Raw genomic sequence first — 18228 nt, 5'->3', positions numbered from 1 at the left:
CAATTCATAATACAAAAAACTAAACTGGAATTCTTTTATTCCTCTTCAACATAACTCGTGAAGCAAGTAATGGCCTGGAGACCTTGCTCCAAACCACAGCAGCTGTTACTATGTCACCTCTTCATGCAAGTGGGCCCTGCCTCTGCTGACTCATAAAAAACACATAAAATATTACTGTGGTGCCACAGTCTGGTCACAGTGGGGCACCATGCAGCCAGGCACCATAAAACAAGCTTGGTCCTAGGTGAAGCCCAGCTCATGGTAAGCTGTTAACCTTACAGCTGCGAGTGCTAGGGAAAGGGCTACATAGTGCCTTCAGGAAGCTAGTAGCAATATTTGGTGCTAATGGAATTTTTTGATTTGTAAGACTCATATAATTCCAGAACCAGAATATCCCAAGTAAATCCTCAGTCTGCTAAGTTTACAGGGCTTTTGAGAAACCCCAGATTTCAGTGTTATGTTCCTTCCCAGCGCATCTGCATCATTTGGGAAACTCTGTGAGTGCTTTGTTTCCTGTGCTAGTTTGTCATTTTATTCCTGTGAATTAATCCCTGTCAGCAACAGGTTGTTATAGAGCCTGTTTCTCAAGAAGTATTTCTGTCATTCTAGCCAGTAAGTTTACTGTTAGTCAATATTTGAACCACTAGGGCTAAGAAATCTGGTGCTGCATCCTTGTTTCATCTTCTTTAATGGATGGATCATTTCCCTGTCAGCTGTGGATCTGAGTTTTCAAGTGACTATCTGAGGCAATTGGTGTTATTCAATCAATGGTCTCCAGCCCACAGGTGGTCCACGAAACATTGGAAGATAATCAGTAGAGCAGTGGGAATTGAGAGTGAAATTCAAAACAATCCTGAAGGCATGCACAGCAATGCCCTGTGGTTAGCCACAAGCAGTGTTGTGCTGGCTGCATGCAAAACTATGTTAATGGTGCAGGTTGATGTGGATTTTTTTTCCCCAAGTTTCACTGAGAAGCCTGAGAAACACTGCTATAAGGACATCTTGTTTTTTTTATGAAGGGTTTGTTTTTACCAGCTCAGCTTCAGTGTGAGAGGGGTAGTTATGGAGTTGTGCAGCAGATTGGGTTCTGACTATGTTGGAGTCCTGATGTTCACTACTCTACCTCTTCCTTGAGGTGTTATGAAGGAAATATCTTGGCATGGATGCCTGTGAGCTAGGCCTATGGGGGGGGAGGGGCACCTGGGCCTCCTTATAGACAGCAGGATACAGATGTCCCTGTGCTACCTCTGAAAGGAGGTTGTATGAGGTAAGATTTTTGCCTCTTTTCCCAGGAAACTGGGATGGAACAAGAGGTAATGACTTTAAGCTGTGCTCGGGTAATTCAGGTTGCATGTTTATTCTCAACAAGAGTGGTTGGGCACTGGGAGCAGCTACCCAGAAAGGTGAAGGCGTCACTGTCCCTGGAGGTATTCAAGAAATGTGGAGATGTGACACTGAGGGACATGATTAGCGGGCATGATGGAGATGAGTTAATTGCTGGTGATGGTCTTAGTGGTCTTTTACAGCCTTAATGATTCTAAGATTCTCACCTTTGTGCCAGGTATAGATTCCTTTGATAACACAAAGCAGTGCCTGGAGTGTGCTGTGCACACCAGCTGTGAGCCACCATGATGCTCTCATGAGTTGCATCTCTGGTTTGTGTGAACTTTGGAGGGGAAAAAAAAAGTCATTACAGGTTTGTCCTGTTAGGAGGATGTCAAAAGTGCCCTTAGCAGCAACTTTGGGTAGTTGTGACCTGATTTGCCAGTGGTCATGAAGGGCCACTGAACACCATGAAGTGTTTGTGTGTGTCAGGAGGCTGCATTCCCACTGGCTTCACAAGCAGAAATGTGTGCACTGTTCAGAGCACAGCCATGTGCACAAATTTCACCTAGCTACCATTACTTAAATATTTCTAGAGGTGTGGTGTTTTTCAGCACGGTCTCCCACAATGTTTGTTTTTCATATAAATCTGAAAATGACTACCTTGTGGCCTATGATGCAATGTGCTCTACTGATAGCTCTGTGTATTAGAGTATTATGAGAAGAAATCACAGACTCTGAAATTGTTTCACAGTATTGCTGTACTGAGATGTGCTTTTTCTTTTGTCTCTTAATTTTCACCTCTCACTTGCATTCTAGTTATTACGTTTTCAGCTTTTTTTCCCACAACTGGTAAGACTCAAATTTTTGCTTCAACTTTTTTTGTGTTTTTCCATTCTTCTTTTTCATCCTATGAAAGATGAAATTTTTACATAATCACAGGATTTCAGGTGATGAGCTTTCTAAACATACAAACACTCCCCTTCGACCACCTTGTATATCCATGAATGTAATAATAAAAATGTGAGTGCTGCCACAGCTCCAACTGTGAGGCTTATTTTCTGTTGACAGTTTCATTACTGAGAAGAACAAGATCATTTCACTTGAAATATACAGGAAAAAAACCCTCTGAAATTATCTCTGCTGGAATTTGAATTGGGCTCCCATACAGAAAGCAGAAACCCTGAACGTCTTGAAGTGCTACTTGTGGCACTCCTCAAAATGTATCTGATGCTTGCTAAACTGTCATTTGTGGATAACACTGAATTAAGTATCCCCATCCAGATAGTCTTAATTATACATTTGTTGTTCCGAAAGTAATGTCTCTTATTTTTTGCAAGGAAATTACAATAAATATGAAGTTCACAATAATACAATTTGAAATAGCAAATTCTCACCTACAAAACACTATTTTTCAACATAGTCACCACTCATTAGCTACGTGGTTTCACCAGTGATGAACAAGAAACTGCATTTTGTGGTGTGACAGCTGTACATGGCTGTCTGGAATATGGCTTGCCTTTCATGTCACTGTTGCCTCTACTGAAAGACATCACCCACTGCCTCACTGTGCTGCATCCACTGTTTGGTCTCCATAAATGTTTAATGATTGTTGATGAATGTCAGTGGGAGCCATTTTTTCCATGTGGAGGAATTCAGTGACCTCCCTTTGCTTCACACGCGCTTTCATGTCAGATCCCATTGTGTCAGACTGCCCCTCTACCACAGTCTCACACAGCATCAAAATGTAACAGACTATTGGTGGAACAGTTCAACATCTACTGCCATACCTCCAACATCCACCTCTGATGTTGTGGGCCAATATAATAAAATAGGAGACATTACTTTTGGAGCAGCCCTCATACAATACGGCTGAATATGAAAGAGATTTGTCAACCATCAGCAACCAATAACAATCTAATCTTTGTTTAAAACATGATCTGGTGCATAGAAAAAATAAGAGATAGGAAATGACTTGGGAGACAGTTGGACTTAGGTAGCAGAATTATGTACCTTTTTCAACCTCATAAGCTCCTAATAAAAATAATTTTACAAATCACATGTTCCTCTTCCCTTCATTAAAGTACCTGGTGTTGTGGTGGTGATTTCGCTAGGATTGTTGGTCTTCAAAGGCAAGTAATACCAGCAATGAAAGGTGCTTGCTAAGCATGTTTTAGCAATGGAGGTATGTGCTATCTTTTGCAGTCATGACTGGAAAATAAAGCTTAGTACATAAAAGAGACTTTTCTTATTTCAGAGTTTTTAAGATGAAATGAAAAGAGCATGATAAAGTTTCAAAGCATTCTGCCTTATAAATGTTCAAGAAAACTTTTTTTTTTGAATGTAGATCTAATGAAACAATGTCTTACTGGGTTTACTAAAACAAAAACTTTAAAATAGAGGTTTTACTCCATTTCTAATAGCATTTGTGGGAAAAAAATGAATATTTGTATTTGAGTAGAAATTTAACTGGAAAGTTTCCTTTTATTAAATGTTAATTCTGAGTAGGGCCATTAATTCTGTCTTGCAGTTACAGGCAATTAATCAAACAGGCAAGAAAAAAATTATTACAGTTTGCAAGCTTAAATTTTCTTGAGTGCAAACTGTCAAAACTCTCACGTGTCCTGACTCAGGCTTTCATCTCGTCCTGCATTTGCAGTGCTGTTCTTGCCGGTCTCTGACCAACCACAGTGTCTCATGGCCACCTCTTTCTGCTAACCTGAATGCACCAAGCACTAATCTGAGCCCTGTCCCTCACTGTACTGAAGGGACTGTGATTTATGTTAGAGACTGGTGGAGCATTGTGAAGAATATCTTGAGCCTGGGGAAATAGTGCAACATCTTCCATAATGTCCGCTTCCACAACTTGCTTTCGTAACACCCTGTATGTGTCCCCCCAAGTCCTGCTGAGGCACCTTGTGTGCTCTCATGTCCCTCTTTACTGTCTGCAAAAGATGCACAGAACTTAGAATTATTTAAATTCATTGCTAAGTTTTCTTCTAAGCAATTTTTTAGAATAAAAATTACAAAGTTGTTCACATCCTTCCAAATTGAATTTCAAATTCAATGTTAAATGTTTCACCAAGGCTCTCTGTCCTTCCAGGTTTTCACAGGGAACAGCAATGCTGACAGCGTGGTTCACCACAAACTCCTGTACTCCATGAAAGCTCGCTTCTTGCGCTTCATCCCTCTGAAGTGGAATGTTGGTGGTCACATAGGGCTGAGAGTGGAGGTCTTCGGTTGCTCTTATAGTAAGTGGCTAACTCTTATCTCGTGTTTTTTTTTAAGAAGCTTTTGTTGGCGGTGTCAATACTTCAGTAGGAATCCAGCAAGGAATGAGTTAAAATGTAATGTGAAATATATAACTTTTCCTTCAGTAATAGTGCTTGTCTTTCTGTATGGGGATGTACTCCTATCTAGCTCTGCTGGTAAAGCTTTGCCAGAGATGAGTAAAGCAGTGTGGTGCTATGAAACCTCATGCCTCACCTCCTACTTCTGTGGAGGTTTGTGTAGTGTTTTATTTAGGAATGTCACTGTCATCTCCTTAAGGGTATTTTTTGCGTGTGATGATTTATTTATATTTTTTTAAAGGCAAATTATCTAATTGTTGAGGAAAGTGCTGAGCTTGTGCAGCTAGTGTTTCTGTTTGAGACTGATGATTTTATAACCCTAGAGACAAGAGAACTTATCTGCTGCTTTACAGTTTTTGCATGGTATTTTCTTCGAGACACGGTGATGACCTTCTAAGGCACCATCTGCAGCACATTGTCATGGGAGCAGTTTATAAACACTGTTACTTCCAGGCATTTCAGCCACACAACTATTTCTGGGTGGTGCAAATGTATGACGTATGACCATGTTAGCGTATGAAAGTAAAGAAAAAGGCCCAGCGTTGCTCTCAGGCACAAATTCAGACAAGACCCCAAGTGAGGAAACACAGTTCCAGTATTTGTTCCTTAGGTGGTTGTGGGTTTATTTCTGTTGTGGTCAAATATGACTTTGTAGTGCATAGAGACTTCTGGAGACAGGCAATGTTTGACTGGGAAGCTCAGAGGATTAACAGCCATTTGGCCAGTAAATTTGATGTGATGTGGAACAGCTTACCATTATGTGACGCTAATGTAATTCTACCTCTGCCCATTTAGATTTAGTCCTCATCTGCTGCTCATATGTGCAGAAAAGGAGTTGTAAGATAAAAAGCGGGAAAGCTGTCTGGGAGACTTTTTGAATTTGTATCAGCAGGGTGAAGAGCGGAGTGTCTTAAAAGTTTTGGTTGACATGATCTCCTTGAACAGTGTACACTCAGATCTTGAAACCAGTGCACATGGTTTCACCTTAAGGTCCTTGTTATCTGTGTGTAGATCCAAAAGCCTCATTCAGCTTTTTTTAGATGCTCTCTCTCCACCTACTTTGATACGTAGACATTATAAACTATTCATTACATAGTGACCTGCAATGTCCTGTTCTAGACAGACTGCTGCTTATGTAAGATACATTTTTCCAGCCACATCAGTGAACCTGGAAACTGAAAACTTACATATAAATAAAAACTAACTGCCCTTGATGTCATCATTCCAAAACAACTTATCTGTTTTCAAGAAGCTTTTTTCCATTATTATGATCAAATCTATGCCACGAAGAGTGTAGTCCAAATAGTCTTGCAGCAAATGAGACTGGAACTGAAACTTGAAATTTTTTTAGCTGAAAGCATTTTGGTGTTGCTCCATGTGAAATGCTATATGGGCACTACATCCATGTCAGACTGTGGTTGCATCTTCTATGATATGAAGAAAACTTCAGAGTGACTTGCTGACTGTTTCTTTATGCTGATATCATCTAAGTCTTCATCTTCATCCTGTACCCTGTGGTTAACAGGGAATAAAAATGGTTGTGGAAAATTAAGGTATGAGGTTGAAGTGAAGCAGAAAAGAAAGGGATTCATAAAAGTTTTACAGGGTGTTGAAATATTCATCCCATTTATATAAATGTGCCATTCAGATTTCTATTCAGCAAATTTTGTATGCCAAGCAATTCCTGTCTACAAGTTTTGTTCATATAGTTTCATGGTCTTGCCTACTCCTAAAGCCAGGCATTCCAGCACTGTACAAAGATGTATGATCACTTATAAAATGTCATATTTACTCTTAAACTGATGGAATGTCTACAGCAGATCTTGAGCTGGTGAACCCCTACAAGTGCATTTTGTATTGCTTGATAATACACAGGCTCATCCACTGTGTTCAGTTCAGGGATGGGAAATGCAGTAATAATTGGGGAAAAAAAAATAATAAAAGAAATGACAAAGAACCACTGGATACAGCGTAGTCACAAACCAGGAAGAAAGTGGAGCTTAAGGGAGAATGAATGGACCAAATATACAGCGTGTCTATGAGATGACCCTTTATGCAAGTGTCTGTGTATATGAAAGAAGGGATGTGAGGCTGGGAGTAGGAACAGCATTATTATCACCTTCAAGTACCAAAAGCTTAAACTGATATAAGTTCATCGATAAGAATCTAATTCCTATTGATGCCCAATCCTCTTTACACTGTTGGAATGCTGTTAAGGCTTCAATATGTAAACAAACCCAGAGTATTTGCTATTAAGTCCACCGAAGTTGAAAAAAGTATTTTCAGTGGCATGTTTGCTTTGGATAAAGTTGTGAAGCATAAGAAAAACAGAAAATGTGCATGAGGAACACAGATGAGCCAGATCTTGCACAAATATTCACGTGCAACCACTGAGTTGTACTGGTAGCAGGCTAAAATTCAGATGGCTCTGGACCTTTGGCTGTCTATTCCACCTTTCAAGCAACTTTTGCCCCTAGTGTATGGTACCTGGTCTGAAAACAGCATTGCATTATACTGATATCCTAGGCAGAAAATTGTAAAAGCAATTATTTGCAGGCAAGCTGGAAGTCCTTTTTGTGCAAGTGGCAGCATTCTTTGAATGACTTAAACAAAAGTTTGAGGATACTGACAGCTTAGGCCATCTGAATTTAATGAGCTGCTGCACATCTGTTAAAAATCTTGGGACTAATGCCAAATATGCAGCTGAGCACCTCAGTAGTACACCAAGGAGTGCAAAATAGCCTGTGGCCCTTTGTATGCTCTCCAATCACATCAGCTCCTTTTTAACCTAGTATATTTGAGTGTAAGATGGCAGCTGCAGGAAGATTTTGTGGTTTTGCTGCTGCTTAAGGATTTTTGTGATGGCAGATCTCAGTAAATGTGACACCTTTGTGCCTGTGCAAGGCTCTGACCTCTCATATTTGGAGCGTGACTGTTCTCTGCTGAAAAGGCCCCAGGAACACAACCTTGTGCTAACTTTTGGCAAATGCAGCTTTCAATGTTGTCTGCTTAGTAGGGGGCAGATGGAAGGCATCCGTCAGGCCTTGTTGGTCTCCAAGATCTCTACCAGGCCACAGTAACAAATAAAAAATATTGAAGAGTCATATTAGAGATTAAGTACAATATACACAGGATGCCAAAGTGGGTAGTTTACCATGTGACTGCAATTTACTGCTGTCAGCATGGAATGTCTGGCATTCACTGTTGTTTATTACTCCTGATAATAGGTCATTTACTGTTATGAATTTATCCCAAACACTCTTCTAGCAAACAAAAGTACTTTCAGTTTTTTCTCATTTCTTCCTGTTTCTTCCCTTTCTCTCTCTAACTGGCTACCAGTCCACAGTGTTTATTTGGAACATAGAAGCATTTACCAGCAAAGCTGTCTCAAGCAGATGAGTATCTTGACCTTATCAGATATGGATCAAAGCTCCTTAGGGAAAAAAATCATAAGGCTGTCAGATAGACTGGAATTCACAGAGGAAGTGTACATATTGATGTTTTCTTTCTCAGACAAACTTTATATTTCAATGAAATATAATTGCATTTATTTGAAATTCCTGCAAAAGTTCTATCCTCAAAATAGATACTGAAATAGGAGCAAGATGATCTCAAAAAGTATACAGTGACGCTTTCTGTTCAGAAAACATAATATATGATGTGTTAAATGAAAATTTCCATTAAGAGGTGTGTGTATGCTCTCACTGGCCATTTTCAGTGAGGAATCCAGAAGCAGTGTGATTGCAACAGATAACTGGAGTTGCCACAGAGGCGGTGTTCAGACAAATGGCAAACCAATTGCTTTGGATGGTGGAGGGAATGGGTCTATCTTTATACTTGGGAATAGTCTTGTTAGATTAGCACAGAGGAGAAAATCTGCTGACACAATTGCTCTTATAGAATAAGATTTATAGTTGCATTGAAGATGCTGATCGTATTCTATAACTAGTTAAAGGCCCAAAATGCATCGGCAGGATCAGGATATGTTCAGTTAACAGGCTGGGAAATCACAGGAGAAACAATGATAGGGTCTGAGAATAGGGTATCTTCTGCCTTTGAGAGATGAATTTTCATTTGCAGTTCAGCACTCTGATTTCTCATCTTTTGCTCTCGTTGCTTCAGGGAATACAATCTGATATTGTGTTCTCGATGAAATGATACTTTTGCTTGATCTTTTTTTTTTTTTTTTTTCCTTTTCCCCCCCCTCTTTCTCTTTCCCTCCCCACCCCCTTGCCTTCTTCCATTTTCTCCTTCGTCTTCTGACAAGACGAAAAAAAGAACACAGAAAGTCACATCCTGTGTGAGAGGCATTAACCCAGCCTAAGACAAATACCCAAAGGAGTACTTACCAACAGACAGATTTGTGATAGAAACAAAGCTGCCAGCATAACAGTCACCTTTGAGGTGCTCATCCACATTTTTCCCTTGGGATACACGATTGAGAGAGCTGTGGAGCAGGAGATTGTATTGCTTCAGACGTCCTGAAGCCAGCAAGGCCTGGCCAGCCAGCAGGACATCTGTTCACATGGAGAATAGAGTTCCTACCTCCCACAGGGAGCCAAGGCTTCTGCTCATTGATACAGGTGCAAGAGTAAGAGTTTTTATCTCAAATTGCACCAGTTCTTAGAGGATATTTTCATATTGAGAAGTAACTTTGCTGAGTAACTAGTTACTTTTTTCCAAAATCACTAGAGGAGGGTCTTTGTAAGAAAAACAATGTATCTTCTGCTTTCTTGTTCATTCCTGCATAAGTAAACTCCATTCTCTCACTTTGTTTTCAGTCTGTCATCTGCCAGCGTCAGATCAGTCATCAGTCCCGCAGATTGAGCCCTTTGATCCTGTAGTTTTATTTATTTTTTTTATTCTTTATTTTTATTTTTAGTGCTGAATTAACCTGATAATTCAGCTTCAACTGACTTTTTTCCACCCACCCCTAAGCAATTTTAATGTTTGCATCTGTTTTGGGAAAGCAAATTGAAACACAGGAAGCATATGAAGACTGAATAAAGTCTCTCTTCAGTGAGCACCAGAAAACCAGCATGCAGTGCAGAATGAAAGCACGTGTTATGTTTTAGTTTTTTATTTCTGTAAATTTACTTAGACTTATAACATTTCTTATCCTTGTCTTCTACAGGTGAGTTGCAAACATACACGTGTTCTAAATAAATACAAACAGGCTAGTTTTCTGCAATGGCTACTAGAATAGTGCTGGATCTTCCAGTTTGTTATGGGAAGACAATTAATTGTTGTCATATAAACTGCCACAAATGAATTCTGGACGTCAATATTAGCATATATTTGACGTGTTCACATTTTATTCTGGGTTATTTGTGGGCTAGTGTCTTCACAACTGATAATGAGTGAAGGAGCACTTATCAGAATCAGGTTTCCTGTTGTACTGTGCTTTGTAAATGTTGAGGTCAGAACTGTTCTAGAAATTGTGTTACGTTGTAGCTTAGAGTTAAGATTTTAAATACAAACCTCTTTACGTGTTAGTCAGGTTTAAAATATAAAAAAGAAGAAAAATGAAAAAAAAAAATCCCAACCCAAAGCAAACCATTACTTCTGTTTTTTAAAAGAGAGAAAAATGAAAGTACCATTAAACCCCAAGGAGTTGAAGAACTCTCAAAGGAGCTTAAAAGACTTAAAACCAACATCTTTAATACAGTTGCTGACCTGGAAGTCTTGATTGTTTTACACGTGGACCTTTAAGTTATTTTTAAAAGAAAATGAAAAAACAATTGCTTTAGATTATCATTAAAATGTGATTTGCAAACAAAGATAGCCTTTACTCTTTCTTCTCTGTTACTGCAAAGATATTCTTTGTGTTTATACGTGTATCCCAGTAGTTTTGTAGCATGGTAAATGCTTGTTCAGATTTTTTTTCTTCCAATGTTCTTTAAGATTTTTCTTAACAAAGAAAAACCTAATTTACAGAATTTACAAATTTATAATTTACAAGTAGATATTTTGTTTGTAATTTGTGCCAAATTAGATTTGGATAGACCTAGAACTGAATTTATGTAGGCTGTTCAGAGAGGAATGCTTTCTATTTATTTCCATGGAGACTACAGTGGATACAAAGAGCACAATAACACTATTTAATAGAGGAAATTCTCAGTTACTAAACACTGTTGTAACTATCTTTCAACATAGTCACAACCATTAGCTATGCATTTTTATCAACGATGATCAAGAGATTGCATGCCATCCATGTAAAAATGTGCACTAGCAGACGTGACCAACTGTTTTACAGTTGCTGTAACAACCTCATTGCTAGAAAAATGTTGGCCGTACAGTCCAATTTTCACCTTGCTAACATCTATTATTTGGTCTCCATAAACGCTCAGCAAGCATTAAGGAATGTTAGTGGGTGCCATTTTGGAGGAATTTAGTGATGTACCTTTGCTTCATATGCACTTCCACGTCAGAAGGAACTGACCTGTTGCTGCTGTCTGTTGAACATCAGTAAGATGTAATAAGAATATAGTAGGGGAGGTTCAATCTCTTCTGCCATATCAGCAACATCAGCCTCTGATGTTGTGGACCAATGTAATAAAACAGGAGGCATTAGTTTTGGAGCAGTCCTTGTGTACATCAGTCAAATTTCACTATGATGCCTAATTTAAAAGTACCTCAAATTTTTTGGGGTATATATAGCGAAAAATAAAACAAAATTTTCCAGAAATGTATTTTACTTAAAATACCACTTTGTTATGCAAAGAGAGTATTGCATTTTTCTGTGCTGAAGGAAATATTTATTGGAATTGAAGAACTGATAGCTTGTTTCCCATCACTGTGATTGGGTTTTAGAGGCTGTCTGAAGAGGGAAGTATGTTTTTAAGTAGGATTTTCAAAGGTGTGTAATCAGTTTAGATGCTCAGTTCCCATGAAATCCCTTCAAAAGTTTTTTGAATTTATATTTGAACAGTTCTGCCAGTGTACTCAATTTGCATGCAGAAACGTGGTTGATAAATGTCCATCACGAACATGCAGCCAACCCTAGAGGCTAAGATGGTGCTTATTTGGATGCAAAGTTAGATGCAGATATGGCTGTGCAAAAACATCTCACCAGGCATTTCTGAAGGTACAAAACCTTGAGTGAGAGCTCAAGTAGCTCAAAGTAATGAATAATATCCTGGGTGTGTTTAAGAGACAAACAACAAATGTGACAAGGAATGCTCTGGAGATCTGAATCTAAAGGAAGGTTTGTTTTAAAAAATTAAGTGACAAAACAAAATTTATATGAGAAGGAGGAGGAAAGATGCAGAGTACTTCTGTTTTTTTTTTTTTATAGTGTTTCCCTTTCTCTCAAACAGCAAGAGGGCTTATAAATGGATTAAATGTGGTATGATTTCAGGGTTGCACAGCTGCTATGTATGTCCTGTGGATTTACACTTCTGAGAATACCAAGCTCCAAGCAGTAATTGAAACAATCCTGAAATGTTTTGGTCCCTCTCCTGATGCTGTCTCTCCTCTTCATTTTGTCATCTTCTTTTCTCCAGAGTCAGATATTGCAGACTTCGATGGCAGAAGTTCCCTCCTCTACAGGTTCAATCAGAAGCTTATGAGCACGTTCAAAGATGTGGTTTCCTTAAAGTTCAAGAGCATGCAGGAGGATGGAGTCTTATTCCACGGAGAAGGACAACGTGGAGATTATATTACCCTGGAACTGCAGAAGGGGAAGCTCTCCTTGCACATCAACCTGGGTGAGGGCAATTAAGCTTGCTGGTTCACATATTACTCTAACAAGGATAGTCTTAGGTTGTTTTTTTTTTTGTTTGTTTTTTGTTTTTGTTATGTTAAGCACCAGCTGGAAACTTCAGCTCAGATCAGTAGTGATTCTATGGCTTGGGGTTCAAAGGATTTGTCTCTTTTTTCTGTTCTGTAATCATAACTTTGCAGAGAATACAGAAATGAAATGAGATTTCTTTGATCAAAATACAGTGTACTTGGATATTGCATTGTTTCTAGAGGTGGTTGCTGTTGAGCACTGTGAATATCTGGAAGACTATCACCATGTGATCATGTTGGGTTGCAGGGGCAGATGAAAGACTGGATTAGTTTTTCTTTGTAGAAGAGTGTTTGCTTTTTCCTGGTGAATGTACTAAAGCACTTTGATGATGTTAGGTGCTACTGTAAGTAGGAGTGATCAATCTCTATCCTCTAGCCTTATTGCAAAATCTTCATTAGCTTCAGTTGTGGGAGAGCCATGGTTATTGCCTCAGCAGTCCCTGCTGACTCACATTTCTCATACTGATTTGTCCTCTGCTCCCAAATGTTTCATGCTGGGATAAGAATAAGGTATAGTTAAATATATTGTTACTACTTCCTTGGGAGAGACTCTGTGAATGCGTCATCTCAGATAAGAGTTGTTTTCTTTCAGCAGTAGCCCCAAATCTACAGATTTTAGCCATTTCATATTCTCTGTGTGCATTCATGTGCCACGGACAAGGATTTTGATGTGTGTTCTTCAGTGTGCTTGCATCTTGATTGACAGTTTTGGAGCATGTCTTCTTTCTATTCTGCTGGGATATAAAAAAGGACACATACTCCTTTTCAGACCCTCTGATTTAAGTGTTTAGACATACAGCCAGTCAGAATACAGAAGAGTGCTACAAATCAGTGAGGTAGGGCCTAAATATTTTTATGATTCTTGATCTAAACTTGGAGATTTAGAATGGGTTTAAGAATCTTTTTGAACTAAATGAAACCCTTGCATTCACGTTGCTCCACTGATTTGTGATTATATTGCTTGTTTTTCCTCCAAAAATAGTCAGATGCAATATTATCATTAAAATATGAGAAAAACACATAGCTGGAACTGAAACATCAGCAGTAGCTTTTTTGTGTGAATAGGCAGCAGATTTTAGTGCTGCAGAAAGGGAGCTCTTAAGACACAAAGGAAGGAAATGTGTGTGTACATACAGGTATAAATGAGAGGCCCAAAGAACCTTAGAATGCTTTGTGAAAGATCTGTTTCTGGACAGGGATCTGGTTTGTTTTCAGTAGTACATGAGCTCATCTTGAGCCCTAATTCTTTAGATAAGGGCATTGAGGTTACCCTGGTGTCTTACGCCTGTTTCTTCCCCTTCAGGGGACTCCAACCTGCACTTCACTAACAGCCACACATCTATCACCCTGGGCAGCCTCCTGGATGACCAACACTGGCACTCAGTTCTCATAGAGCGCTTCAACAAGCAGGTGAACTTCACAGTGGACAAGCATACTCAGCATTTTCGAACGAAGGGGGACTCGGATCACTTAGATATTGATTACGAGGTGTGTGAAACCCTTTTAATGAAAATCTGGGAGATGAGGCTGAACTAGCATAAAATGAATGTGATGAAAAACATCCACTCAACAAAGCTGTTTCTTTCCAGCAGAGATCTTTATTTAAAGTTTCCTTCCCAGAAAGCTCTGTTAGCAAGCATAAAGTATGTTAGTGCAATTCTACATGTGACTTAGTAAATAACCAGTCTGTTGGCAAATACATACTGGATTATGATTATATTAAATGTAAGCGAGATCTAAATCTGTATACCTACCTTGGTGGGGATCTGGGTTCTGGCCAAATCTCCAGGGAGCACTCTTGTATGCAGGAAGAGGTTCTGTGACACCATCTCCAATATTATTTTAATGGGACCGTTGAGCAATATCCCTGCATCTTGTATCTGATTGCCACGATGAGGGGAATTCCAGCTCTGAGCTGTGCTTATCCAGCTATCACCATATTCAAATGATTCTGTGTAGAGATGAGCAGGTAGAGATTACCCCTTTCCTTGTAGAAGGGCAGGGCTCCGACAAAAGCAGTTGAAAGGTCTGGCTGTGACCCAGGTCCCTTCACATCTAGGGGTGTGATTCTGAACATACTGGTGAGCAGAAGAAACATCCTTCCTTCCAATCAAACCCAGTCAGATGTATTCCTTTGTGATGAGGCCAAAGTGTGGCAGAGAACAGCAATTCAGTGCTTATGGCTCATTGTGAAAAATAACTAGAAAATAAAAAACAGCAACGCTCTTATATCTACCTCGTATCTATATGCAAGACAGTTCTTATTTTGTTCTTTCCACTTACACACACCTACTTGCAAATTATACATGTTCATTTTTATCCCCGTGTGCTTGTCTACTAAGTTTTGTTAGCCCACAAGGCATGAGGTCATGCTTGCACAGTCAGAGCCATCACCCTGCCTGGATCTGTTGAGGTGTCATGGTTCATTTCTCCGAGACCAGAAGCTTCCTCTCTGACTTTGAATTCATTTCTCTTCAAAGGATCAATTCCCAGTGCATGTTAGTGACAAACGTGGATGGCTTGGCAGTGGCAGGTGCCTGCTCTCTGCTCCTCTCATGTTTCAGCTGAATTTCCCCTCCTTGCATTTCACAAAGCATAGTGAGGAAAGTGGTACCCATCTCTGTTAACTAACCATTTGGGCAGTAAGATTTTGGAACAGCTACAGACAACACTAACCAGAGTCAAAGCTGTATCTGCTTTTAAGGTGAAGTTGGGAAGACCAAGCAATTGAGTCATCAGCTAATTCTGAAACCATAAAATTTCTTGCTTTCTTTTGCAAGATTGATGCCAACTAGGGAAAACTCAGGCTCCAATGTAATTGGCAGAACATTTTTCCAGATGTTCTGAAATGGGAAGCATAGTGAAGATATTCAGCAGAAATAAATCAGCATGTCAGCACTGACCTCTGTGGCACTCAGTCCTGACCCCTGGTGCTCAGTATTTTATACAAGGTGTTTTCTTCTATTTGCACAGAAATGGTCTTTCAATTGAACATGACACCAATATATTCTAATGAAAGTTTATCTCAGCACACTTTGGGGATTAAAGGCCTTACTGAGGGTAATAAACCCATTAGTTTGGTAATTAAAATTATTACCAATCACAAAGAAAACAGTTTTCTTTATAATGCACTGGTATAATTAATATTGATTTTTCTTCTGGTTTTGAAACCCAGTGTGGAGTCTCTAAACAGCAGATGGAAAGAACAGAACATGAAAGAAGGAAAGTATGGTGCTTTAAGAAAGAACTAATGTTTCTCTCTGGAAAAAAAAACATTGCTACCACGTAGACCCTCATGCCAATAACAAATTTGCAAGTGATGCAAAGTAGCTGTCTGTTCACTCTTTATTTCTGTAAAATTATCAATTAATACAACTGAGGCACAAGTTCATTAAGGACTTGTTTTCAAAGAAGTGCTTTCAAGGTTATCCAGGGAGATTTAATATGCTTATGTGTCCTGGCTTGCTAGATGGAGTGGGAGGAAAAATAATCCCCAAATTTCCCCTTACTTTTGTAATAATGAGCTGAGGCATTAGGAGTAGCAACTGAGGAATAAGGCTGACCAGGTTCCAGCAGCCATCAGTGTCTTTGGTGCCTCACAGCACTGCTTGTTTGTGCTGCAATCGATACAGCAGGTTTGGAGCATAGCTCCCAACATGCTGAAAACACTGAGAAGTGTGGGGGCTGCAGAATCCTCTCTTGCATTGTATCAGTTATGAAGCTGCTTCCTGCAAGAGGAAAATGAGGGGAAAAAAAAAAAGAAAGAAAAACAAACGAGAAAAAAAAATGAGAGGCATAGCCAAGAAGATTTTGTGAAAAAAGCTAATTAGATATGAGCTGTGTGTCTGGAAAATGGAAATACACTTAACAGAAGTTTTAGCTTGGAGTTGGTGTTGTGTTAAAGGGCAACATTCTGAGTGATGCCCAATTTGGCGCGGGAAGTCAAATTGTGTTCAATATATGAATGATCACGATTATAGATTCACAAATAGTGCAAATAATTATTTTTAATGTTCTTTAGGAGCATAATGGGATTGTGTTCCAAGGATTTTGAAAGCTTTGTCTTACTTTCTCTGTTTTAGCCCTCCTCTAAAGTGATTAGTTGTTATCTGTGTAATACTAACATATTCCAGTACTTAAAAAATAGAAAATCTTAACTTTTGTTTAAATGTATAACCTGCAGTACTTTTCCACTATACTGCTCACTCTCAAATACTGTGTGCAAGCCCAAACCACAGTGAAATTTGAGGCAAAACATTTGCAAGATGTACATGGGGTAGTCTATGAGTGTGATACTTCCCTCCGCTGGCTGAAGCCAGAACTGTTCAAATACTTGGTGGGTGGAAAGGTGTGACTGCAGTTCACAGGTACTTCTATTGCACTGTGGGAATTTTATTTCCCTATTGCTCCAGCAGTGTTTCCTGGCTGCTGTGCTTTGCTGCTCAGTCTCCTGGTCAGAAGGGCCGCGGGTTGGACTCTGAGTGTTCCTGGGGGAGGACTGGTTGATGAGGTGGTGCATAATGGCACATGAAAGCCTTTTGCAAATGAGAGAGCTCTCTGCGGCTCTCGAGCAGCTGTAATGCTACGCTGTCTGTAATTCCCATGCTGGGCAGCATGTGCTCTACTCCGTGTTCAGATGTGATGCTGTAAACATGATTTGTCTCTGAGATAATAACCCAATTGGCTGTATGGAGCTTTCAGTGTGGTAACTAAATGCTGCTCTTGTTCTTTCCAAAAGCTCAGTTTTGGAGGCATTCCTGTCCCAGGGAAACCAGGAACCTTTCAGAGGAAAAACTTCCATGGCTGCATTGAGAACCTTTATTACAATGGAGTCAATATAATTGACCTGGCAAAAAGGCGCAAACCTCAGATCTATACTGTGGTAAGAGACAGTGTTGTTTACTTTCCTTCTTACTTTCCCGCTGTTGGTGCTGCTGGCTGTATTGAATGAATGGAGTTCAGATTTAGATAGCTGTCACACGTTTACTTTGTTAAAATAGTATTACTGATGCTAGCATCAGCTAGCTCTGACTTCTATGGTGGGACATATTAAAAGATACATGTTTAAATTAATAAGTTTCTCTGACTTTGCAAGTATATTAGAATTTGTTTGGAAAAACTTTTTACTTTCTTCTGCAAGATGAAAACATATCTTTCTGATGGCATGAGAGGTAACAGAGTTTTTTGTCTGAATAACTCAGATAAAATCTTATTTTCTGAGCCATTCCCCATCTCTATTGTGTACACTAGAAGTGAAGTTTTATTCTGCTGTTTCATCTGGTATTATAGAGACAAATTATTGTTTTCCTTTATACCGACCCTTATATTCAACATATTATTAACAGTTCTGAAAACCATTCACCTGTTTCTAATGTCTCTAAATGTGAGAGAGCAGAGCTAAAGCAAAAAGAATTAGTCATATCCAGGCTGCTAAGATAAGGTATACAAGGAACTCTCACCTAGTGTCCGAAGTTACAAATTTATTTAAGTATAACATAAGCAAAATAAACTACCTTTTATATTGTAATTACAGAAAGCAGTACGCTCTTGTGCAGTGTTAAGAAATATTAAATAATTCAGATCTTTGTTTTGCTTAATCCTTACTCCTTCACCATGTTTGCAATCAAACCTTTAGATAATTGGAGAATACTGAATCAAAAGTACTTCTGGCTTTCATTACATTTTCTGGTTTGTAGTAAGGTGTATGAACAGATTGAAGCTGCAACAAAGCAAACCAGAAGTCCAAGAGAAATCCTTACCT

The 18228-nt window shown here is 39.2% G+C and overlaps 1 protein-coding gene across 1 annotated transcript in view; it reads left to right on the top strand.

Moving 5' to 3' along the window:
* Positions 1-17433, top strand: part of CNTNAP3C (contactin associated protein family member 3C) — a 24432-nt gene extending 6999 nt beyond the window's left edge. The window contains exons 4-7 of the mRNA XM_031554310.1: positions 4410-4574; positions 12179-12382; positions 13771-13955; positions 17206-17433. Of these exons, the coding sequence (XP_031410170.1) occupies positions 4410-4574; positions 12179-12382; positions 13771-13955; positions 17206-17418 (767 nt within the window). The 3' untranslated portion in view covers positions 17419-17433. The remainder of the gene's footprint in view (positions 1-4409; positions 4575-12178; positions 12383-13770; positions 13956-17205) is intronic.
* Positions 17434-18228: the final 795 nt, after the last annotated feature.

This window comes from Meleagris gallopavo, chromosome 7, assembly GCF_000146605.3.
Source record: "Meleagris gallopavo isolate NT-WF06-2002-E0010 breed Aviagen turkey brand Nicholas breeding stock chromosome 7, Turkey_5.1, whole genome shotgun sequence".
Lineage (NCBI taxonomy): Eukaryota > Metazoa > Chordata > Aves > Galliformes > Phasianidae > Meleagris > Meleagris gallopavo.
This window is presented reverse-complemented; position numbering and strand designations above follow the sequence as displayed.